General features: G+C 34.9%; 1 protein-coding gene across 4 annotated transcripts in view; it reads right to left on the bottom strand.

The window, feature by feature from the left end:
- Positions 1–26,639, bottom strand: part of PPP1R12A (protein phosphatase 1 regulatory subunit 12A) — a 111,917-nt gene that overhangs the window by 23,488 nt on the left and 61,790 nt on the right. For 3 of the 4 annotated variants that reach the window (XM_002194669.7, XM_072923109.1, XM_072923110.1), the window contains exons 3-15: positions 26,417–26,535; positions 20,199–20,358; positions 18,269–18,413; positions 16,044–16,118; positions 15,502–15,590; positions 15,219–15,376; positions 11,203–11,324; positions 8,482–8,697; positions 7,589–7,683; positions 6,471–6,593; positions 4,965–5,126; positions 4,345–4,521; positions 618–708 (exon numbers count right to left, since the gene is read on the bottom strand). In XM_002194669.7, the coding sequence (XP_002194705.1) occupies positions 618–708; positions 4,345–4,521; positions 4,965–5,126; positions 6,471–6,593; positions 7,589–7,683; positions 8,482–8,697; positions 11,203–11,324; positions 15,219–15,376; positions 15,502–15,590; positions 16,044–16,118; positions 18,269–18,413; positions 20,199–20,358; positions 26,417–26,535 (1,732 nt within the window). The remainder of the gene's footprint in view (positions 1–617; positions 709–4,344; positions 4,522–4,964; positions 5,127–6,470; positions 6,594–7,588; positions 7,684–8,481; positions 8,698–11,202; positions 11,325–15,218; positions 15,377–15,501; positions 15,591–16,043; positions 16,119–18,268; positions 18,414–20,198; positions 20,359–26,416; positions 26,536–26,639) is intronic. The other variant, XM_072923111.1, reaches the window with a different exon arrangement.

The raw sequence follows: 26,639 nt of genomic DNA on the forward strand, positions 1-26,639 counted from the left end.
CAGAAGTATTTGAGGGGTTTAAAACTGGAAAGATTTGAAAGCAACATCAGTAAGCAATGTAGCTATGGACTCAGCCTAAAAACAGGTAAGGAAAATGGCTAGAGTATTTATTTGTGCTGTTTTACTCAGGGACTATTTGATGATTATTCGCAGTTTGCCAGCAGACAGTGACTGGCAGTTACTCCACTGCCCAAAGAGCATTTGAGTACCACTAGAGATACTCTATTTTGCTCCTGCCACATTGGTCCCTGTGATAGTATTGTGCTAGTTGCTGACAGATACGGATAGAAACTGGGAAGAACTTCCAAATATATCAGTATGTAAACTAAGAGAGAAATGCTGCAGAGAGATATGCAGTTAGATTATTAGCACGCAATAATAATTAGCACTCTCTTTTAGTATTTTCCTTCTCCAGAGGAATTAGATTAAAAGTATTTTTTCCCTATGTCATGATCTTATTAGCTATCTATATGTTGATCAGCTCAATCATATTATCTACAATAGCACACACACAGAAAAAATATTAGAAATGGATGTAATTGCAGTATGGCATGCCTGTTTCTCAGGAATGATGTTATGGGTATATTTTCAAAAATGTAGCTTTAGTAACACTATACCTGTGTAGATCTTCTAGACTGTCTTGCTTGCCTGGATCTAGCTTTTCTTTGGGACTCAGACTCTTCATCCCGTACCGGAGTGAGGTATGATCTAAAGAGTTAATAACAAATAAAATTGGCATATGATAATTTTTGCACAAATTTATTAAGTGGTCAAACCCCCACCCCCCCAACATTGCAGACAGAAAGCCAAAGCAGTCAGAAGAAAATATTTAACTATATAGGATAGATTACATTTTAGACATTTCATTCACATCATACTGATCTACTTATTCATCAAGACAGCAGCTTTAGAACTCAATTAAAATACACAGTTTTCCTACTTAATTTAGATTTCTTTTTACCATTTTCTACAAATTTAACTTCAGGTCTTTTGATGTATCACTGGTCTACTAACACAGGGGTAGAAGACCTCAGAGATTTAGCCAGTTGGACATTTATACATCAAATATGTGTGTGTACTAACTTTTAAGGTTTCAGAAAAAACCAAATGTACTGTTAATGCAGAAAACCTAATTATAGCATCCATTTCACCAGAAATTAAGAATCCCTGAGGAGGTGGTTACCATGTTTTCACATGAATCATCCACGCTTTGAGTAACCCAAGTCCCTTTAAAAAATGAGCTTAAAAATAAATCTTCATGAAACCCACAGAAGTCCTGCAAAATAAGCAGGTAATTGTAATCAAAGATAAAAGGCTACTAGAGTAGAGGTACAAGGTCTGGACTCTTTTTAAGAAATTCTCTAATCCAGATAACAGGTAAAAAACCAACAGGACATAAATACATGCACAAATGCATATATTTGTATGTGTGTAAACCCATAATTAAAGAACTGAAAAGATTTTAATGCATTTGTTGATTTTCTATGGCAGAATACTCTGGGAAGCTGCTATAATTTCACACAGTTTTAAAATACTTTAATTGGCAAAAAATTAGAAAAATTGAAAAAAAATGGAAAAAAGCACAATCAAAAGGTTGCTAAAAGGCTGCTTAAAACCTCTCTGAGCTTCTTTAGATCAGATTCTGTAATATTTTCTGATTGTCTCTCTTTATATATCATTAGTTAAGAGTCACTGGATAAGGATTCAATAATTTGCTAGTGATTATGCCATCAGTTATTAACACCTAAATAATTAAAGTTTGGAAAGAGCAGTTTGCTCACTTAATAATATATTTAGTAGCCTTAGTACATACTAAAAAGAGTTCTGAAACAATCATAAGAGTTAAAAAACTTCATTTACACAGACCTACGGATTACAACCTATGCTCTACCCCATTAAAATACAACTAACAGCTATACTTAAAAATATTGGAACAACTTCCATCTTATGGCACATCTTAAAAAAACTACACTATGTAAATTTGATTTCCTTATCCAGGTCTCTTGCAAGCAGCATTTTTGACTGACTTTCCATTTCCCAAGAACTCTAGGCTGTATCAACACAAGGAAAAGAGTTCCTATTAGGCTGCTGTAGTTAACTTGACCTGAACCACCACCTAGCTCGGAGGGCTTGACTGCAGAGCAGGTGTTAGTTATTTTTAGGGCTTATAATTGCTAAAAACTGTTACCAATTACCTTCTTTTTAGTAACTGCTGTACCTATACCTACCTTCCACTAAATCTGAAATATTTTTAATTGCACTGAGAGAAAATGAAAAGTCTCAACTTTTCAGGTGTACATGGCAGTTACAGTCAAAAGCAGAAAGTGCTCTTCCCTAGCATCTCTTGCATGTGCCACACAGAGCTACCTATGTTGCTGTACTATTCACGATACAAAAACTTAAATACTCAAGTTTGTAATTTCCTACCCTGTTTCTTCCTTGGTTTTTTTTAGGATTTTACCAATCCTGAAAATCAAATAAAGAATATAGCTTCTTCAGCTGTAACAAAAGAACACACCATTATATGCTTCATCAATAAAGTACTTGTATCTTTATTGATGAAGCACGTACTGGTGTGTTCTTCACTTTTCAACTATCTTTGAAACAGTCTTGCAAACATACTTTCTAAATATCAATTTCAGTTGATAAACACAGATTAACCAACTTCATTACTCAAGAAAATATATAGCATGTAATATTTCATATACATTTATTTTTTCATATGCATAGAAACATATGTAGATACACACAAAAATCTATATATATCTGTATATATACAGATAGATGTGCTCATATTTAGAGCACTACATTCTCAAATGCATGCAGTAATTCTTCCAATTTCGACTTCTAAGATTCATGGATATACTAATATGCCATCAAGAATGCATCTGCACTGTATATTACACAATCAGCCCAGTCACAGAAAACCACGCCATTTCAGTCCAACTGCAGGTATCTAAAACATATGTAGTATATGCACATTAGTATACACACACCAGGGAGAGCAAACGAGAAAGCAAAAGCCTAATTCTAATTTTCCTTGCCTTTCTAGCTCATATAAGACTGAAATAGCATTTGAATTTTAGAATTTGAACTAATCTGAATTATTTTCAAGTAAACGCACATTTTGTTGGTTTTGCTTTTCATTGTTGGGTTTGGTTCAAATTTCACTATGGAAAATGCAGGTTCTGACTACTGTAATTATTGAAATGGATTGTTTGCACATGTGGACTCTTCCTGAATCATGGTGGGGAATAAGAGAAACATAATCCACGTATCACAGAAGTTTTTTCATCTCAGTTTTGGGTAGGAAGGAAGACTACAAAAAACAGAGTACCCTAATTAGGCCTCTATAAGGAATCTTTAAATGCTGCTGCCTTAAGTGAACCAAAAGAATACAATTTTCTCCTGTAGTAAGGAGCAGCTTCATTACCTCCGTGAACATATTGAGGTATACATATCTGGCACTGATACAGAAAGTACATTTCAAACCTACTACAGGAGCAACACACAAACCTGAACTGCAGCAAGAGGGTTAAAGGATAAACATTTATAAGTACCCAGAAAAGAAGAACAAGAGAAAGCTAACAGGAATTAACAATCTTTTGAAATCTTGTTTTTGCTTCCATAAACAGAAGGAAACAACACTTTATGGAAACAAATATGCAATCTTAACTCATCCTTCATATAACTGTAATCAGAAAAAACCACTATATTCTTAAAATAGGATTTACATCAGCTTCTTACTCATTCTTCATACTGAATAGCTCTTAAAGCATTGAATTTAAAATTGTATTACTATGTTTCAAGTAGAAGAGACCCTAAATCATGCAATGAAATAAACAGAATGTGTTGGGTTCAATACTCTCTTCACAATAATGTCAGGCATACAACATGATTGAAAAAATGCTATGCTGTGACTCATTAGCATACTGCCAATGGCATACTACCTCAGTCTGCAGCAATGTAGTTGTAGTAATTAATTAATTGCTAATTTAATTATTTTTAATTCCATTTACAGAGTTCCATTACTGGTATTTCTAAGAGGACTCATTTAATCTGTTAAGAGAAATATATATCTGAAAATACCATATACCATATGAAAACCCAAGGCCAGTCAAAAATATACCATATCAAAGTTTAAATTTCGTTAATGGTCTCTACTAGTACTAAGCTCTTAGGTAAACTGAGGTACCAGTTGTTTCAATGCACAGCAAGAAAACAACATTACTTTACCCACTGTACTGTTCAAATCTGTGGTAGCCAACACATTCCTTTAAATAATGGAAAAAAAAAGTATAATTTTTTGGTAAGAGCAACATTACTCTTAGGACCTTTACACACCTCCGTCTCTCCCTGACCTCTGATGTTGAGGACACAGTGCCAGAAGTAGCTGTAGTCATGGCTGTGGTAGTGGCTGCAGCATTTACAACAGATGGTGCAACAGGAACGGTCACTGCTGTAGGAACACTGTCCTTTTCTTTCTCAGTACTATCCTCAGCCCACAAACGATTTGAGGTACTACAGCATAACAAGCAGCAACACAAAAAAAGAGAAAAGGAAACAGCTAAACAATGAAAGCACTTTACTAAACAACTAATAACATGTAAATTGAGGGATGGATTTTTTTTTTAAGAAGCAAACTGAGAAAGGTCTCTACTATGAAAGCTCAGCTTGAGCTATTAAATTGAATAAATTAAGAATTACCAGTTCACAATAATTGAACTCTTATTCTTCAGACCCTTCTAACATTTGATTTATTCTTTTATACGAACATGGCTTTCATGTTACAGTAGAAAGCCATTCACAATTTTTGAGCCAAATTATACAAAATCAAAACAAATTTAACAGTAAAGTGAAAAAATCCAGAGCCCCAGGATCTACTAAACAAGAACGCATGCACATACATAAGCACACAGTAGACCTGACAAAAAAAAAGGAACAAAATGTCCTGGTGCCATTACCTGCTTTGTACGCCTGCTGAAGTAGACCCCGTTGTACTCTTTGTAGTAGTGTTTGTGCTGGCAGGCAGCGTTTTCTGAGGACCAGCAGAAGAGGTAACTGTTGATGCAGTACTTGGAACATTAGAACTTATCAAATCATCTTGTCTTCTACCAAAGGAGCCACTGAAGGAGAGACATGTACAATGACTGCATTTATTACTTTTATTTTCTCATTAAAATATCACCAAGCTGTGAACGAACTATTACATTTTTGCCCATTTATTCTGTGCCTCAGTTGAATCTTGGAAACTTCTGGTGCAAAAGAAAATATTTTTCTACTGTTTCCTTGGCTAGGACTTTTAATTTATGATTTTGGAGGGCAGCAGAAGTGTCCCTTAGTCCCAACCATTTCTTCAACAAGCAGGATAGAAAGGAATCTCACTCTTTATGTAAGAATGTCTTGATCACATCTACTAAAGCATTCATACAGGGCCCCGAATGTCTCATTTTTAAACTGCTGCTTCACCCACACTGAACACCTCAGAAAATGCAGAACCTTACTGCACAGCTTGTCAGGAAAGAAAATGTCATAAATATCACTCCTCTTTTAATTTGAAAGCAATTAAATACACTACCCCATTAAAAAAAAATCTTTAATCATTCCCAGGAGGAGTAACATCCCACTCAGGTTTTTCCCTTGCTCTTCAAGGTTTACAAGAAATAAACATGCATTATGCTGCATGAGACAGCCTGGTTACTGATAACATCAATGTCAAGACTCAAAAAAATGCTAAGTATGCATCATGTACATCAGCAGCACGTACCAATAGGCAGCTTAGTTATTTGACCCTTTTCTTTGATCTATTCATTTTAGCTATTTATTTCCCCACTAATTACAACGAAGAATTTGACTCAAATAGCGACATTGAAACTACAAAATGCAGCAAAGGTAATAATGTATTATATGTGCAGCATGATTCCTCCTGAGAAAATTCTGCAAGTTAGGAAACAGCACACCTGAGAATTATTCTCTTATTTTCGTAATTTACTTTGCATTTAAGTGAATTCTATGTATTCTACGATGCTGATACTCAACATAGGTATGGCTATAATTTACAATTAAAGACAGCAGTCCAACACCTCCAAGACTGTCATGCAATAACCCGAATTCAATAGAAACAGTGTTTTCCCCCTTTTCATATACCAAGCAGAAACATTGCAACATTTAAAATAATTATCTTTGACTACTGAACTCATCTGGAAAGCGTCCAATGAACTCCAAACTGAAATACCCCATAGGATAAAGAAAACATCTAACTTTAATTACATAGTTTAAAATCAGGACAAGCATTGCATCAGCATACAAATGCACGTCTAAAACCAGCACTACCATTGCAATACACACTTTGTAATTATTATGAACATGGCAATATGTCACCATTAAGTTTTAAACTGTCCTTATAAAATTATTCAGTACTTGTTAACTTTTAAGCCTATTTTGATAAAAAAAAAGAGAAAATCCCACACCTTCTTTGATAACTTGTGTTTAATGATGTAGGACCTTCATTCAAACTGTTTTTCTTGACATCTTCCTCCCATTTTCTTCTGGTGTAGGAACTGCCACCACGTATTGAACTAGCAGATGAATCCCTGTAAAGGAGATTTTAGTTTAGCAAACTCACATTAAAGAAGGCTGGTTTTGATGTGAGTTGAACAGGAGCTTCAAATTAAAATCCTGGATAACACACTTAAACGTAACTGAATAAGGAATAAAACTGCTCTTATGGACAATAATTTTCAAGCCTCTGTGGAAAGATACTACATTTCTACTAACACAATTAGAAACATAAGAAGAAAGCAGCATCAAAAGAAAACTGCTAAAGAGGATTTAATCAACATTAAATCAATTGTTGCTTTTTATCTGTGGTCATTGCTAGCTTTTTTTTTTTCTCAAAAAAGGAACAAGACGTTCTTCTGTTTGCTCCTGAGATTATCCAGTGCAATAAGGGAAATCTACTTGGATTTTTAAATAGCTGATTTGATGGCTTTTTTCATTCTTTGATGTTATAAGAAGTTTAAAAGCTGACAAGCCCTTAGAACTCATGATACTCTAAGACCAGTGTAACTAGGCTTGCAGTAGCTGTTCCTGAGGGGTCTGACATGTATCACTAGCTGACATGACTTCAGTCATAAGGAATTTCCAGGCTGTTGCTACAGTTTATAGCAGCAAGGAATGACCTTGCAAAAATCTACTTAGAAAAACTATCCCAAAAACTGACATACAAAAACTGAATTTCTAATAAAAATGTCAGCTCAAGATTTGAAGTTCAGACAACAGGAAGAATAAAACATGTCTTTCACAAAATTATAGTAAGGCAATCAGGTGTACAAGACAAAATAAAACAAAACTTTGAAAAGATGTGTTCTATGTTCAGATACCTTTGGCCATCATAATGTACCTTTTTGCATGAAAATGTAGGTTAGCACTTCTGTAGCTGGAAACTGTTGGTCTTCTGCATAATCTATACAGCCAGACAATGCTATAAATTAGCACTGTTTTAAAACGTGAAAGTTTGTCAGTCATTCTAAAATCTTATTTAAATTTTATATTAAAAAAAATATAACCTGTTTTCTTTCATAGTCACCTGTTCTCTTTTTCATCAATGTCAGAGGTACTGGCCAGCCGTCTTGGTATTGTAGGTGCAACATATGCAAGTCGAGTTCCTTTTCCATCTTTCTCCTGAAAGACATTAGTTTCTCATTAATTGTTACTCTTATTGATTATCTTGTCTGTAAAAGCATCATTATGCCAACTCCGGCTGTGTTTACTGTTTATACAACTGACCTGATCATACAAATGAGTTTTAAGCTTCAGTTAACTATCATAAAAGACTACAACAGGAAAAGGAAACTGCAAATGTTTCCATTCTAGTGATGCAAATGACTTATTTCTCTTTTTTCTGCTTTGCTGCAGTACGATTCCAACAGTGATTCTTGAAAGCAACTGGTTTAGTATTTTTATATAGTACAGTACATTATTATTCTTAATCTTTAAATCATATAAACATTTGTATTTCAAATAGAAGCACAAGTTCTATCTTGTTCAGCTACCTGAACAACACTTGCTTTAGTGTATCCATGTTTAGTTACAGAACCAATTTTTGAAAATAAAAAATCACTACAAAATGAAAATGAATACAAAAGAGACTTCTTTCATTTACAAGATTCTTTTAGCATAATTCTCCAAGTGATGCAAATGCTATCAAATCTCTCATGTCCCCAGATTGTAAAAATGACTATTAGCTTTGCAAGTCCTAAAAAGGAATGAAATGCCAGACTTATGCACCAGGTCACCAGATACTGAAGGAACACATTACACTTTGAGAGATACTATAAAGAAGCCCTGTAACTTAACTTTGGAATTTTAGTAAAGAACAGATGAGTACTAAAATCTTACTTCTATAATACATGATTAACAGCCATACTAAGAAAGGTATATTAATTTCTCAAAATGTTGTTTTATCCTGAAAATTATTACCTTTTCTTTGTTGTCCAGTGAAGAGGAAAGTCTAGGACTTGATGCAGAACGCATAACACCTGCAGAGTCCTTTTCTTTCTGAGCTTCTTTGGAAGCAGTAATCTCTGCAAGTGCACCATAGCTACCAGTTTTTCTAAGACCCAACCTCCATGAAGCAGGAGATTCATCTTTCCTCTCTTCATCTTTGGGAGAAACCTTGGTTGTAGATGCTGGAAACTATAAAACACATGAAAATGCAATTACGTTATTAATTTATGTTATCTGTAGTAATTCATGTTCCTTGCCAAGATTCAAGAACACAACTGTTTTTAATAATCGTAAGTGCTGAATTTGTAGGGAAGTTGTAGTGAGAAGCAACCTATGCATTTTTCTCTTGAATTAGTCAATGAAATCAGAAACGTAAGACCAGTCAAGGAATACCACTCTTATAAAAGTTAGCTTACAAAAAACCACACTTTGTAATACACGCTGTGAACTTGAGATAAAAACTTAGAAACATGCAAATCTGGTATTAACGTTTTGATTAAATATGTTATTTTGCAACCTGTACATAAACCTGTGCATACAAGAACCTCACCATAGATTTTTCACCCTTATTGGGCACAAGAACAATGCCAGTTTTGCGCAAGCCCTGCCTCCATGATGCAGGATCTACTGACTCCACGACAGGCATGATAGGAGGAATGAAATCATACTAAAGCCAATTAAGACAAGACAAAGATGAAGATTGAAAGGAAGGAAAATAGAAACCAAAGGTTGTTTTAACACCATATAGTTTGTTCCTAGGTTTGTATTAGGTAACTCTTCATTACAACACAAAAATACCAAAAAAGCAGTAAGACACGTAAAACCATAGCAACAGATTACAACTAAATGTAACAGGATATTTAGCTCATTCAGAGACAGAACTACAGCCTGCATAGAAAAGAACAACAAAGCCTGTGACCTTACTAGGTCCGTGGCCTAAATCCTCACACTGTTGAGAATACTGGAAGATTCACATTAATATACCCCTTATCTTCTTACCATGTATCATTCAGATCCCCAAATTACGTCCCACACTAGCATGGCTATCCTCCCAGACTTGCCTTACCTTCAGTACCTGCAGTCACAGAGCAGCATTACTGAAAGCAATGCAGACTGAAGGAAACCTGACTTTAGCTTAGTATAGTGCATCTGCACCCCTTGGTTTGGCCATCTATGATGTAAAAGCAGAAGTGCAGCTACAGCAGATCAGATGGTGCCGACCCAAAAAGGCAGGTGCAAGATCACACACAGAGTGCTGCTTTACCTTCATTGGTGAAAAGAGTTTAAAACATTTTTGCTTATCAATAGAAGCTGTAACTGCTCCTTTAGATCACATGTACCTGCTATGTTACAAGCTCATAATTTTGATATAAAGTACATTTATTTTGTAGCTACAGGACCTGAGCTTTTCACATAGTAATAGGAAGATAACTGCAGTTTATTTTTAGCCTACACTTTTTACCTAGAAGACCAAAATGTAAACCATTAATTTCTACATAACAGAATCAGAAGTGTACTGATGATTTATAAAAGCTTATAATTTAGCTTAAAATCAAGCTTATTTCCTCTCTTATGAAAATACACCCCCATATCATTAAATCACCTGCACCTGTTACAATAAAGTATGCTTTGTAAGATGTGTCACTATTAGGTTCTATTGTGTATATGGAAGTATAACCCCAGTAAGCTCCCAGGGGCAAAATACACTTTATAGGAGTCTCCTAGTAGTATGTCTTTTTTCTCTACTATGGCTGCAGTATATCATGGTTACCACTTCTCCTGAACATGCTTTTCAAATGCATCAGTACAGGGGTTACACTTTGATGATGATGTTTACAGAAAAGTTGTAATGAATTACAAATGAAGATTTACTGGCTTACTGTCCAGTTTGCTCTGATACACTAAAAGTTTGACTTCTGACTATGCACTCTTATCTACTGTAATTTTTTTCCCCAGGCATACCTATCTTCCCCATACCAAGTAAAACTCAAGTTCATCCAAATTAACGTTTCCTGTAAAGTTACAAGCCGTAAAAGCTTCCAGCAAGCAATATGGCTTTGCTAGGTGTGGCCTTGAGCTATGCATTGAATAAATCATGTGTCCCTATTATCTAGCTCTTCCATGAGGTCCTAACCACATTAAAACAGGGATGAGACCCACACAATTTTTTACTTCTTATTTCAGGTATAATTTTCAACTTCTGTGCCAAAGCACTAGGTGAATACTTCAAGGGACTCCCAAAAGTCACATAGTCATGCCTGTCTCTCTTGAATTAAATGCATCAGAACTACAGGCATAGTGAGACACTAGAATTGCAGCGTCTATAAATTCTGGAGGAGTTTGACATATAAAAGATTTTCAAAAGATGAAGTTTAGTTTCAGAAAAAAACAAGAAATCCACTCACTGTGCAACAGAATTTTTCTTTTTCAGAAGGATTTTACTTTTAACTATTTAATAGTTCTGTGTTTTAGGTCCCTGTGCACATTAAAGACATTCAAAATTTAAAAATAATTAACAGTTTCTGGGGAAGAACAGAAAGTATTTTAAGAATCTGTGCATATTTTTATCAATTCACTGGTTAACCAAATCTACTACTTACACTAGAATCAAAAAAGATACTTACACAGAAAAAAAAGAAAGAGAAAATCATAAGATTACAAGATCATAGCAAATAAAAAGGTATTTTCTTTTACCTTCTTAACAGGCGATGTAGGTGCCCCTTGGCCACCAGCTACTGAAGGCGCCATCACAGCTACTGATGCTGATTGTGTACTTGCGGTATTTGCATTATTAGCTGCCAAGGTTTTGGTCTTATCTGCAAAATATTTACAAGTTTTTAATTTTCATTTTTCTTTTACAATTTCATCACCTTTACAACACTGAGCTGAATTTCTATCCAATAAATTTGACAGTTAACTTTATGACCAGCATTTTTTTATGTATTCCTCAGTATTTTCTCCCTCACTCCCAATCTACATCTTAGCTAGGTCCACCATTTTCTTCTAAACGGTTTTCCATATAACAATTTTTTTGTATTCATCAGGTGTTACCAGTCAGAGATGCAGAGACAGAACTACAGAATCATTCAGGTTCAAAGTGACTCAGAAGATTACCTAATTCACCCTTCTGCTCAAAGGAGGGTCAATACTGCCTATGAATCAGTTGCTTAAGGTTTTGATGAGTCACATCTTGGAAACCTCTGGAGACAGAGATTTCAGTCTCCCCACACAGCCTGTATTTTAGCAGCTGGCTAATGACCATAAAAACTGTAACAGCAGGAGATATGTTAGCATCTCATCTGATCTCATTAATGTATATAAATATCTCAAAAGCAGATGACAAGGATGGTGCCAGACTCTTCTTGGTGTTGTCCAGAGACAGGAAGAGCAGCAATAGTCATAAACTACAATACAAGAAGCTCCACCTCAACATGAAGCAGAACATTGAGGGTGACAGAGCACTGGAAGAGGCTGCCCAGGGAAGCTGTGGTATCTCCCTCTCTGGAGACATTCAAAACCCACCTGGATGCTTTTGTGCACAACCTGCTCTAGGTCACCCTGCCTCGGCAGGAGAAGTTGGACTTGATGATTTCCAGAGCTCCCTTCCTACCCTGACTATCCTCTGATTCTGTGATTCTGGAATAGTTATTTCAAACTACAGAAGGCAGGTGCTAATTCAAAGTGAAACGTTTATTCCCTGATAACTGTGCGTGTTTGAGTTCAAAGAAATAATTAACTGTACAGAGAACCCAAGCAGGAATTCTGGTCATCAGAATGAGCTGAGGCAGGGACTTGCCTTCCAGAGCACTTAATTCCTTCTTTGTCTCTTGTTTTTCTTACCTACATTTCACTGTCTGCCTACCTAATCTCTTCTGCTTTGTCCAAATTTCTTCCTCTGTCCATGGTTCATGAACCTTAACCCTTCTTACACAAACACACAGAAAGTGTCATGATTGAGATACAACAACTGCTGTCACTGCTTTTGCTTGAGCTTCATAAAATTACCCCTTGCTTCTCTTTTATATATTTGAACTGCACATTCTTTGGGCTTCGATGTTGCCTCCTATCTATTAGTGCAATATGAAGCAACATGGGGTTTAATCCCCACTGGTTTTGGCCTTACTATAGACACATCTTTCCATCTATGTGACCCATACAGCCTAGGAGCAATTAATTTAGAAAGTATAGAAGGTTTTCATGCAATGTGTAACTCACAGTATTGGTGTTACACACTTGTTTTAGTTATGGACATAGTTGAACAGATGTTTTGAATGTTGCTTATACAGGAAACAAATACAAATATAAATAGCTTACATGATCAACGGCCCTGTATGGGAAGTTCTTTATAAACACAAGAGAAAAAAAAATGGTGGTGAAATTCTAGGTGACAAAAAGCTGAACAAGGCAATGTGGACTGACAGCATGATTTGAGATGATGCACAGGCAGATCTGATAAAAATCTGTAAGTAATATATCTTAAAAATACACAGAAATTATTCCTTAAGCTTTAGATTTCATTTTTCCAGGTTCTGTACTGCATTAGGATATAACTTCATATAAAGTGTCAGCACATTCTCCTCAAAGTTTAGTCAGACAAAACAATCCTTTTCCAGACTAAGAACCAAGAACACCATTGCAGCTTCAGTCCCAAAAGTTATAAACAACAGTGAATTGAAGTGAGCAATCTGGGCGGATGGGACTTCATAAACTGAAGCTGTAATTGGACAATTAACATGAATATGTAAATGGACCAAAAGTTATAAAAGTCTAAAAACTTGTGACCTGACATCCATCTTGGGTGTAGGCTTGGCTGGGCTCTTGTACTGCCCAAGGTGTATCCTTGGAAGGCCTTTAAATAAATACCTACTTTATTCCTGTAACACTGTCCAGCCTCTGCTCTAGGTGACATCTCAAGGCATCAGAAAAAGTTATCAGGAGTGAAAGCATGGAAGGAGAAAAATGGATTTTTCACAACTGGTTTCTGGATTTTTTTCTAGAGCAGCAAGAACACACTTGTATGCATGACTGAGCTGATATGGACTAATTAAAAGAAAACTATAGTATGTCAAAAAAAGTAAGTTACAAAACATGAATTGATGAAAATTTTATTTTTTATCTTGTTTCCCTGTCCTTTGCAATATGCTACTTTCATATTCATGCTTCCCTTCTTGGTCTTACAGATAGAAGTGTATTTATATTTAAACTATATCCTCATGTAACCAATGAAACAAAAACACAGGAAAACATTTTAATTATCCCAAAAGATTCAAAGTCATAATTTCCAGTATTTCAGAATACTGAACACTGTTAAAATATTTCACAACCAGAATGCTCCTTATAACAATAATATTTTTCACTAGAAAAATATTACACTACCTTAAGCTGAATAATGGTAAAAAAAACCCGGAAATTAAAATCTTGGAGATGTAGCTTAGAGATGTAGCTCTACAGGGAAAAGCTTCAAGTCTATCTTGCCAAATAAAGTATGATAAAGCCTTGTTGAGATTAAAACCCTCAAAGTTTACATAAATTAATTCTTGAGTCCCAGTCAAATTTTCCTGGCACAAACTACAGGCAATGAAGAGAACACAGTTACCAGAGCCATAAAGTTCAGCAGACATTATAGTCAGCTCAGTGACAGAGAAATTACTACATGTTATATATTGTAAGTAGTTTTAGTTTATCAAAGCTCAGTAAATAATGGATTTAAGTACCCCAAGGTAAAAAAGTAATTTAAAAGTCTGCCAGACACTTTCTCAGCTTAATACTGAAATGCCAGATTACCTGAAACTACAAAAAAAAAAAAAAAAAAAAAAAAAAAAAAAAAAAAAAAAATTAAACCATAATAGAAAGTTTGGTTTTGCAAATTATTTTTACTTCTACCTACATTAAATGCTTATGTGAGATTATTAGCTCTAAAATACATCCTTAGTCTTATCTTTTCAGGTGAAGAAATTAGAATGTATTAAAATAAAAACCGACAGCTCACCAAACCCAGTTATTTTTAAAAGTTTATGTATAAAATATTAACGAGCTGTTTCTAATGAATTCCATGTCTATGTATTGTACTGCTGCATTGCAATTCTAATATTCTTTATTAGGATTAAACATACATCTTTAAACACTTATTGCCAGATACTTATTCTCTGGTTTGAAAGGAAAATACACTATGTTGCTCTTTTATCGGTACTTGCTACTCTGATAATTGTTCAGTACACACTGAAATTATATGCACTACTACTTTATAAATACTTGAGCCAGATTAATTGGTAATTACTTCATTATGACAAGAACACATGAGAATGTTTGCATTTCTGCTGATCCAATCTCTGTACTAGTTCCACCAGCAAATACTGCTGAGAAGTCTTCCTCTCTAATTTGATCTTCTAAATTTTTCAGTATTTCTGACATGTTACTTCAGGCTTATATTGTTCTATCTATCAAATTAACAGCATCTATTGGTTAAGCAGCCAATCAAGTAAGCTGGCTAATAGCTTTAACCTAAGTAGCAACCAGTAAAGACATCCATTTGATACATCTGTTATGACTCAACTTTAGACATATGTAAGCTTACTTTAAAATAACTGGAAACTTAGTAAAATACAGAGGAATAAGTGAAATGTAACATACTTAACTCTGTATCATGTGATATTAAACAGGTACATTTATAAAGTAAATATTTAATGAAATGGAATGCTCCAAAAATATACCTGTCTCTGCTTCAGATTCTGAGTCATCATCTTCTTCCTCTTCACTAGAACAACTGGATTCATCCTTCTTTCCTTCTTCTTCTTCATCTGCTTTCTCTTGCTCCAGAGACTCTATACTAGATGCATTCTTTTCTTGCTCCATAATCAGTGTCTCCTTACTGAGTTTGTAAAGAGAAGTATTTATTAAAGTACTGAAAATTTTACTGAAGCCTGTTAAGTAAGACTTCGTGACAGCTGGTAAAGTCATCTTTTTAAAGACTTTATATATATTTTTTTTACTTACTTTTTAAATGTTTTCTGTGTCTGATTATTATCCATGTTGGCTGTGGATTCAATTAGGGGAGATTTCTTTTCACGTTTTTCACTATGAAGCTTCAAAACAGAGAATGATGCAGTTTAATTCTTAGAATAGCACCAGTGTGATTAAATAACAAATGGAGGGGAATCTCTAAATACTACAGACACTAGAATGCATAAAAACTTTCAAAGGATGAAGCTCTAAAAATCATAGAAACTGTTATTCCAAGTAAGATGCTCAATGTTGATACCTCAGATCATAAAATGCCCACTGGACATGGCAAGTTGTAGATTGCCTTTTTCTTCCAAGGCTTTTTTGGTCACCACAGGTGGCCAAGTAAGGGCATAAAAGACATTTGGAGATGACTGTGGCGTCACCTGAATTGAAGCCCTGAATTTAGAATTTTGGTTTTAATTTAAACCCTGTCCTGAGCTGGATACCATAATCATATGTATATTAAAATGCAACATACATACATACATACATACATACATACATACATATATATATATATGCACAAGGCCTACCAGATTCTGCTTCTTTTGTAACTCTTCTAAATATCCTAGAATATCTTCATCTGCCACATCAAATGCTGTCTGACCCTAGAGAAGGGAATAAGTAAAACACTGTAATTGTACAACAGACTTTAAATGTATCAGACTACAATGTCTTCTCATCACATGATGATGCAGGTTAAGGAGAACGTTTAGAGAGAAATTGGAAAATACGAATCAAGCTCTACTGCAAACTGTTAGTCTGTCAGTACTAGAAAACAATTTTGCAATATTCCTTTTTTTTGGGGTGCGGGGGGGAATTCAAACAAAAACATTTATACCTGATGAGTAAACACATTTTTAAGTGATAAAGACATGACAATAAAGTTTACTGTCATTTAAAGGAAAAAAAGAACACCATGAATGAAAAGCAGATTGATGATTATAATCTCACAGTATTAGTGCCAAACAATGTTCACAATGACAGCTGAATGGATGGATCTGAGCAGTTCAGTATCCTGCCCATCTTAGACTATCACATATAGCTTGATTTTTGAAGTTTTAATGATTTAAGGGAGCTGCACTAAATTTAAGCAGTCATGCATTCACATTTTACAGCAAAACTGTATTTTGCAATTTACATTCTATTTTGTAAAAGATCTGCTAAAACCACTTGCTATTTCTCCTCAGGGTGATTTCCACAGGACATATACTTGAAGGCTGGAATCTAGGCAAAGTCGTATATTCACTGGCATAAATGAAGCTGCATCAACATGCTGGGTGGGCTTACTGAGATGCTGGAGGGACCACGACAAGATCAAACTAGGAAGTATTTCTGTACAATAACCAGTAATAAAAACAGAGCTGTCATTTAAAAGTGTCCACAGCAGCTTATAAAAATAATGAAGGGTGTTCCTGTTTGTCTGTGCTTATTTCAGTTTCTCAAAATGTTAACTAAAGGCAAACTTATTCCTAATTATACTGTGAAGATTATCTTAACTAGTTAGAAAGGATGAAACTTTAAATCACTATTTCTGATCATACGGCAGAAGCATGTGCACCTTTCAACAAGCATTAGCCAAAACAGCTTGAGGTCTTCTGCCACGTGAATCATTATCACAAATTTGTATTTGCATTATAACTACAGTTTTTAATATGGCCTTCTATTCAGGTAGCTAATACTTGGTAGTTAGACCTACTATGACCACAAAAAGCCACTTTGCACAACACTGTTGCAGTTGGAAGGTTACATCTCAAACCCAACTCTGCAACAGTTGATAGCTGAAGTAACGTGCCTAAACAATAATGGCTGAGTTCTCTGAGATGCTAAGCACATACAATTGAAACCAAATAGAGTTTTCAATTCTCGTATCTTCAAAAGCAAAAAAACACACTTTACTTAAAAACAGGCAAGCTTTCCTAGCTTGCACAGACAAGTCCATATACAAAAAAACCCCAAAAAAACAAAAACAAACCTGATAAGTCTCTATGCCTCCTTTTTCCTTACTCCTGTCCAGTGGATTTGAATTTACTTTTATGAGAGTGCTCTCTAGTGTATAATGTCTACATTTTCACAACCCCAGTAAAAAAATCTAACACATAAATTGGAAGCAGAACAGAATCTATCTGTAAAACACACTATGAAGAGAAGAATGAGAGCACTTACATGGCTGAATGAAAAGGTTTGGATCCTTTTGATGGCTATGTGGACTCATGAACATAATTATGTCTATTGGGAGCAAGATCAGCAAGCTACACAGGCCATTGCATAAAAGTCAAAGAAATAGAGCTTAGAAAGCATTCAGGTTTTGTCCAGGGGATCCAGAGTTTCTTCCATCACACCCAAATCAGCATAATATAATGACAACTCTTCAATATACCAACTCAAAGAGTTAAAACACTACCTAAAGCTATCATCATTATCTTCAGAGATCAAATGAAAGCCTAAATGCAATCCATCAAGTCACTAATTCTGTACCTCTGAAATGCCAACAAACTCTTTCAATTATGAATTTTCATGTCAAAGAGTGAATGGATCATTTAATACAGAACTAAGCATAAAGTTGGCCCGGAAAATAATTTAGACAATCATAGAATTTAGTTCTGAACACAACCATGCTGTTTTGACAACACATGCATTATATAAAGCTCCATGTACAGTAAACAGCAGTTTATCATCACTTTTCTTACCCTGGCTTCTAAAGTCACTTTAGAGACCAGAACTTTGTATCTTGACAAGGATTACATAAAAATCCTACCACTTTGTTGACAGCCTCCATATCACATAGGTTTTCCACTAAAATGCGACATGCTTCTTCTTTACCCCAGTGTGCAGCAGCATGAAGTGGTGTCCAGCCATCATAATCTTTAATATTTACATCATAGTGAGCCTGTATTAAAAGCCTGAAGAAATTAAAAGAAATAGATCTTGACACTGCTGACAGGGATAAATAAATTTTCATAAAAATTTTAGAACTGCTCTATGGTAATATCTTTCTTATCTTTTCTCAAAGATATTTTAGTTGGGCTACTGACAATTGATTAATTTTACTTCTCACAGAAACATCTGCCTTTTCATTGTTTAGCAGGTGTGTATACATATCTTAAGGAAAATTCAAAAAACTAGTATTTTCCATTTTCTTGTCTATTCACTTCCTCTCCAAAGACCATTGCTTTTACAGTTAGATATTCTCTCTGTACATGCAGTAATAGGTAAAAGGCTTTTTAAGGAAAAGTAGTAAAATGTAAAAAATTGTTAGATACTGTGTTTTTATTAGTAAACTATTAAAACCTCCTTCCATTCTAAAATTAGCTTCTTGAAACTTTCACTTCCTGTCGTTAACTTTTTGCAAAAATCTAGTGTTTACATGCTTCAAACTGCTCTCTGAGAGGGAGCAGAGCTCCTCAAAGAAACAACTGTTCTGCCTTCATTCAACACTCGCATTCATCACAGTTCTCAGGTGAGCATCACAGTGACAAAGGACACTTAACCTAACAAGTATTTTTATGTAAAGAGCTAAGAGCTGTCTGAACCACTGTCCATAATTGTTAAAAATCACCTAAGAACAATCTTTTCAAAAAATTCCCTCAGTTTCTAAAGAGCCAATATACTTATAGTAATATCCTCCAATGAGTCAACCTTCGCACATGCTGAGCTGCAGATCTTGCAATCTTGCATCCAATAAAGAGCACATATTTTTGATAATTTCAAGCAGTCATAAAAATTGCCTGCACATAGGTTTTGCCTCTCCTAGGAGAAATATACAGACTGGACCACAAAAAACACAATGACTGAGGGAGCTAAAAAACACCCAAACAGTTATAGATACAACTCCCTTATAAACACCTGCTACTCTAAAACAAAAATTCCTCTTTTTCAACAGAATAATTTGTCTTCATCATGTTGAAGCATCAGGGTTTTTTGAAACAGAACTCCCACTCAATAAATTGCTCTGCAGACCTTAAAGGCACCAATACTCACAAGTCAAGATGCGTGCTCATTTTCACTCATGTTACAGTTTGTAAGATTTCTTAGCTTTGCTAAAGCAGGCAAATAAATTTACAACCACATTAAAGCAATGTATTACTAACTATGCTTTACTACAATAAAAGTGGAGCTTTGATGAAAAAGAAATTAAATATGTTATGATATGCATTGATATTACATTATGAAAAGCTGTGAATTAGGAGACATCTGAAGCCTAAAGCTTTCCAGGGAAGATTTCAAGAGTCATGACTTAAAAACATCATCAAAACACGAAGTTAAATTATCTGGTTTTCAAGTGTAAAAACGTTTAGCCTGAACTACAAACTCTGCTTTATTTATGGAAATAAATATGGTGTCCTGAAAATATGCACCAACCAGGATGCTACCTGGCATTATAAAAACTTAAGCTTGTTTACATAGCTGCATTTAGAAACAGGGCAAGTTTTTAATCAACTTTCTTCTTTTACAATCAGTATTTAGGCTCAACATATATACTGTATTCATATTTTGAATGACTTAGAATAGAAAGCTAACCACATCAGGATTTATGAGTGCTTGAAAACATAAAATCAAGCTTTGAGAATAGCTTGTTCTAGAGAGACTGGGATTTTCAAGATACACTCTCTAGAAGTTAGAAGTGCCCAATTCCAAGCAGCATTACATCAAGACAATAAAATATAAAAAAGTTCAACCACGCTTACTTTAAGACTTCTGTATAGCCCTTAGCAGCAGCTACGTGAAGTGCTGTACCACCAGATTTTGCATGCCTGACATCATTTATATGGCCACTGTTGAGCCACTGTCTTGCATCTCTTAGCATTATTCGTTCTTCTTCTTTTCGAGCTGATTCTATATCAACCCCTAATTCAGACAGAGAGGGGGAGAAAGGAAGAGAAGACACAAAGTATTTAGTTCAAATACTTCAATTCAATTATATAACAAATTTTAAGTCACATTTATATGATACAGTAAAAAATATATAAATCTGATTAATGTTCACAGTTAGATATGAATATTTTTTTTAAGATTAATTCCAAGGTTATGGAAACATCCAATATTGTAAGACAACTTGCATAATGCCTTTTATAATGAAAAGAGGGTCTAGGTGGACAAAGTATTATATAAATAAATAATAATCAATCTACTAAAACTCTTCTATGTCTACCATCGCACTAATAACCACTGAAGTGACCTGTTAAAAAAAAGAGAAAAATTCTGTTTTAATTTTCTAAGCACAAAAAAAAAGTTTGTTTTGAGGTATCTGTATACAGTAAAAAACAGTTGAAGTTGTTTTATAAACAGATCTCTATGGGAAGAGAAACAATCTTGCTTCTTAACACTAATGACAAGATGGAGCTATACCTTTTATACTGTCTAAAGAATTAATCACAAACCTTATACACAAATAGACAACACTTTGGATATTGCACTTCATAGCTCTACTAAAAAAACACCCAGAACACTGAAAACTTTTTGCAGTATGTCTCAGGAAAAAATTATATGCTGATGGAAAGGGAGAAACACAGTCCACCATCATAATACCTGCAAGTATATGCATCAGGTTAAACAAATGGGAATAAATTCTAGACCCTGAATGGGTAATACAAACACATTATTTGCAAGCATTTTTGTAAATAGTACTTAAAAACATAGCAGGAAAGAAATCTTGAAAAGAACTGTGCATGAGCATAATTCTATCTGTGATGGCTAAATGGTGACAAATCATAAGGAAAAGCAATTTAGAAACTCTGATCATCAAGAGCACAAACTGTATCCAGGTTGACCTCTACCAGAAAATCGTGGCCCAACCTCAACAAAATGTTTTTATGTATATGATTTCTCTAATCTTACACATTGGTACGCAGGTACTTGAGAGATATATACTGTAAAACTTTATGCTAAAGACAATCAAAAGATAAAACTTTACTAAGTACCATAAAGTAATTGAAGCAAGTTAAACAGTGTTCTGGGGACTTGACTGAACTCCTAGATTCATTCAATTAATTGCCCAGCAAAATGATTCTAATCTTGACAATTTAGGTAAAAAATGAACAGAATTACATTTTATCAGAAACTGATGAAAAACTATAATCTGGATGTTGACTCTCCAAGATGCAGGAAGACAGACAAGGCTGTTAAAGGACTCAGCAGAGGAAAAAGCTGAAAAACTTTCCAAGTATGACAAGTATGAAGAGTGAAGACCAAGAACTCTGAATCAATAATACACTGATAGTCACATATTCTCATTCCTCAGGAAGCTCCTACATATTGATATCTGAACTACTAACTTCATGGGCCTGAGCATCTGCTCGCCTTTCAGAATGACACAGCAGTGATCAGCAGATCCTGGGACAATACTCTAGAATACAGTCATTTACACATCAGTGCTGCCTGCAAAATACTACTATATAAATAAATAGTGTATGCTTGATCATCTCTTAGTCACATTTATGTCCATTCCCTTTTTGCATGCTCAAAGTCCAACTGTGAATCCCCTTATCAGCATGAGTAACCTTCTCCACCTGAAGAATCTGAAAAAATTCCTATCAGTGTAAAACTGGCATTTACATAGATGTTTGTTCTGAGGCACTTCGGTATAAAGGAAGAACAGAGAAAAAAATCTCATTCCAGACCCTGATCTTTTGAGCTTCTAATGGGTCACATCTAAGCTTACTTTCCAGACAGGCCTAAGGACCCAGGATATTATCTCATAACAGCAATGCTTTTGCACTGCTAATACTAATACTCAATATAGATTTTCATTACTATAACAAACTATTGCATTTCTGAAGCCCAAACAAAATATAATGGTTGCAGAGGAGTAATGGCTGTATCAATACACTATTTTACAAGACAGTAAATTTCAGATCATATTTCAACAGAAGAAAGGACCAGAATCTTGCCAATCTAAATAAAACAGTCCACATTAATAATTGGCGTGAAAATCGGAATTAAACTTTGTGGCACAGAAAAAAATCTGTGCTCTAAGATAAATACAATTCCCATTATTAACTACAGAAAACGGAATGTAAACAGCCTTTATTATACCTTGTATGGGCCTCTCTCTTTCCTTTTGTTGTCCAGACCAGTGGAAAAGAAAATGCTCATCATCTGTTTCCAACCCTTTCTCCCGACGGCCCATAGATGGCAATGCGCTGCCTCCCAGCTCAGCCTCAGCCACAGCACTCGGTCACACCACCAGTGCGCTTAACACCTCTGGCAGCCTAACAACTTATTAATAATTCGTTGCTAAATGCTTCTACTTTTTTCTGATCAACAAGTGTTACTCAACATCCCCAAACAGGTCTGAAAACAGTGCGCCATTCAGTGAGAATTTAATGAAAATTCAGCATAAATTTAACTGCTGAATCATTGTTTCAGGACGACTCAGCCATATAAAGGCATGTTTTATAGATACTGCAGGAAAGATCAACCTACTTTTTACTTCATGAAGTGAATGTTTATATACAAATGTAATAGTTTGCATTTTATCCACATAAACAAATCTGAGTTAAGCAATAAATCTGGGAGAGTCTTTTTACGTTACCTATAATTAAGAATGAGGAACATGTGTTTCTCCTTGGAACAGGAGGAGTGACCACTCTGATAGTTACTGAACAAATAGCTACCACACTAAACCCCTGGTTCACCTCACATTACCTCTCCCCACTAACTCACCTCCTGAGAATGTTTCCCATAATTCAAAATAACTGCTTAAGCAGTTAAAAATAATTTTAAGAGGACATCTGATGATCAACAGCTAAAAAAGTAACTTCAAACCATTATACGTAACCCCACTCAAGCCCTGAGGAGAGACAACGCTTAAAACTGGCCAGGGCTGGCCAAAACTAAAGCCACATCTCTTTCAAGACTGCTGGTTTTCAGCAGTGCAAATGAAAACTTTACTGGTAAAAAATAACTTCCACAACTCTGTGTTGAAACACTGCAGAGTAGAAACACGACAGGTCACAATGAGAAACTAAATAGTATTTTTGATGAAGCTAAATGATTCTGAGAATTGCAGGGGCCCCCAGATATACATGGGACTGACCAATGCTAAAGATACTAGTCATATGGAGGAACAACAAGTCCTTGATAAAGGGTTTTTTATAACACACAAAACAGTTTAGCCATATGGAGTGCAAACAGAACAGCTGTTCAGCATTATTCTGGATAATTTCCATAAAACACCTGGTTTTGTTATCTGTGAAGTGTTTATAACTGGGTCAAAAAAATCTTTATACCTTACTTGAGCATGTAATTTATCCACTCACAAATTACAAAACAAAGGTAGGTTTTAAGCTTAAAGAATAATTAAGCCAATAATTCCCCACTGAAGATTAGGGCAGAAAAATATTTTCCTAACTATCAGTGGTACAGCTTCAATTACAGGATACCTATTCTCTTAGTTCATAATTCCTGCACAGTCCATTATGTCAAGTCAAGCTATTTGCTCAGCAGGATACAAGAGGACACACGAAAAGGCACCTGGCCCTTGGTGCAATTTAGAGGTGCAGCATGTGGGGATCAGAATGACTAAAGAAAAACAGACACTGGATAATAATACTAGAAATCTTTATTCTTTAATGGCCAACACTCAATACAATAGAACCTGAATAACAAGAAGATTATTTTGGATCAGTGACCATCTCCTTTCTAGTCAGATCAGACCATGGAGCCTGAATACTAAAATAGGATGAGGAAGCATTGTAGATCCTTCCTTTTATTAAGCCTGCATTGTATTCTATGATTTATTTTTGTGCATTTAGTGTCTCTAGAGACTTCCACATTTTGTCCTGTAATAAGACATGTCCTTAAAATACAGCATGATAGCTGCCAAAAATTGGGCATAAGCACAAATTGATGATTAACAGAATGCTGAGTAGCTGAGTAGTCTGTTTTGACATTTCCTACAGAGACATAAGGCCTGCAAAAGCTGCAAAAAAGGAAACATAACAAGTGATTCTTCTTGGATTTCTAACCAGAACAAACATAAAATATCATTACTTAAATCTAAATCACAATGAACTTGACCAATCTTTCCAAGCAATTTTTTGCCACCAAACAACTCTGACAACTGCCAATACATAGGAAGCCAAATTTACAGCATTAACACTGCAACACAAAAATGAAACTACAGTGAATGTAGGAATAAATACATGTAAGGGTTTTGAGGCAAAAATGTTATGGAAAATGCCTACTTCATTTTCATACTGTATATTTTATCTACACAGCGATAGGCTATTTTGTCACCCAGGCTTGTTTATTTTCAAAATAAATATGCTGGTCTTCCATTATCCTTAACACTGAGGCAGGGCTGATCATTCCACAGACCCCACTGTTAATTTGCATTATCAAAATTGTGGCAATGCTTTATTTGATATGAAGGAGTGTTTAATATGGAAGAAATACAAATTATCTTACTGCTAGAGAGATAATTATATTCAGCTATATGTATAGCCAAACATGAAACCGTCACAATGCCTCACTGTTAACTGCACATTAAGAGAAACAATTAGGTTCCTATTTTAGAGCTAGTAACTTCTCTAGCCACAACACACACAATTACACACTTTTTAAGTGATTCTGATAATGACTAAATAATCCTTTTTAAATGTAACATTAATATACAAATTTATGTAATATCTACATGCAAGCCAGGATGCCATCAAAGGTGCATAATTAAAACATTATTGCTGAGACAACTATCTCATGATTTAGTAAGATGCATTGTAAGTTCCCATCCAGATTCATACCCTTTCTATTCCATTCTCATCCTCAATCATGAAATGCTTCGATTTTATCTCTGCATATAAAAGCCCTTAGTTCTTATGTCTTCAAACACAAATTTAGAAGGAGGGATAATGCATGCCTTCTTCCCTGCTTCCATGAAACAAACAAGCAAATCAACTGCCATGAAAATGCAAGAGGAAGGAAAGTAGGTTGTCCATACCAACTTTAATATTTTAAAATAACCTTACAAGCTAATAGCTACAGTGTGGGAACACATACCTTCTTCTCAGATTTATAAAGACAGTACCATAGACAGTTTACAGTAAGCTTCAATTGTGAAATAAGTAAACCTCACTGAAATTTTCAGTGCTGTGGCATTATGCTAATTTTACAACTGGGTTGTTCAAAATAATTTAACTAAACTTCCAAAAGAATAAAAATTAGTGTTGTAATTAGTGATGTTGAATATCTGCATTATAAAAATGTATGTAAAATTCCATATAATAAAATATTTATTTAAAAAAAAGCACTAACATATAAAAGCGATATTTTGGAGGAGTTAATTCCCCAAACAATTCCAATTTCATAAAGAGTTACTGCGGTCATTTAGTATCACACATCAGTAAAGCCAAGCATTTCAAGAACAACCTTAAAAAATCTAGGCTGAGATGCATTCCAGAAGCAACTCTCAAGCAAGACTGATAGTACTGTTAAAAAAGAGAACAACTAATTAAAATAGAGAAGTGGTAATACAGACAAAAAATACACACAACTAACTGTCTAATCTGATGTTCATTGTGTGTTAACTGTAAAAAGTGCTAATCAAATTTCTGTTAACACTACCAATTAACTGAATCAAAGTCTTTGCAAATCCACCGTCTACTTCTGTGTATCAGTAGGTATCTCTTATTTCCCTACAGATCTTGTCTTCCAGTTTCTTTTCACCAATTGCTTTGGGCATTAAACGAGTTTAAGCATATAAATTAAAACTGGGCAAAGCCTGAAACAATTACTAGTTTACTGTTAAATTATGTAAATCTGATTTAAGGGACAGACACTTAAACACTATACATTCTATACTGACCAACTCTCTTAAGAAAATAAATTTACTCTAACAGCCCCAATTTAGCCCAAGTTTTCAAAAATACATTTAGTGTCCATAAATACAACCACCCTTCTGTATTACCTTGTCTATTTACTTCATTCTGAAGCAGCTCTTCCATTGCCTCTTCTTCAGCAATATCTAATGGAGTGTCTCCTTCACTATTTACAGCTCCTACATGTGCTCCTTGACTAATTAAATACCTGTCAATAGACAAAGAAAGAAAGCCTGTAAATAACACAGCAAAGCTGATGCTAAAAAAACCCACAAACTAATGTATCAGCCACTAAAATATAATATGCAGACA

Source organism: Taeniopygia guttata, chromosome 1A (genome assembly GCF_048771995.1).
Source record: "Taeniopygia guttata chromosome 1A, bTaeGut7.mat, whole genome shotgun sequence".
Taxonomy (NCBI): Eukaryota; Metazoa; Chordata; class Aves; order Passeriformes; family Estrildidae; genus Taeniopygia; species Taeniopygia guttata.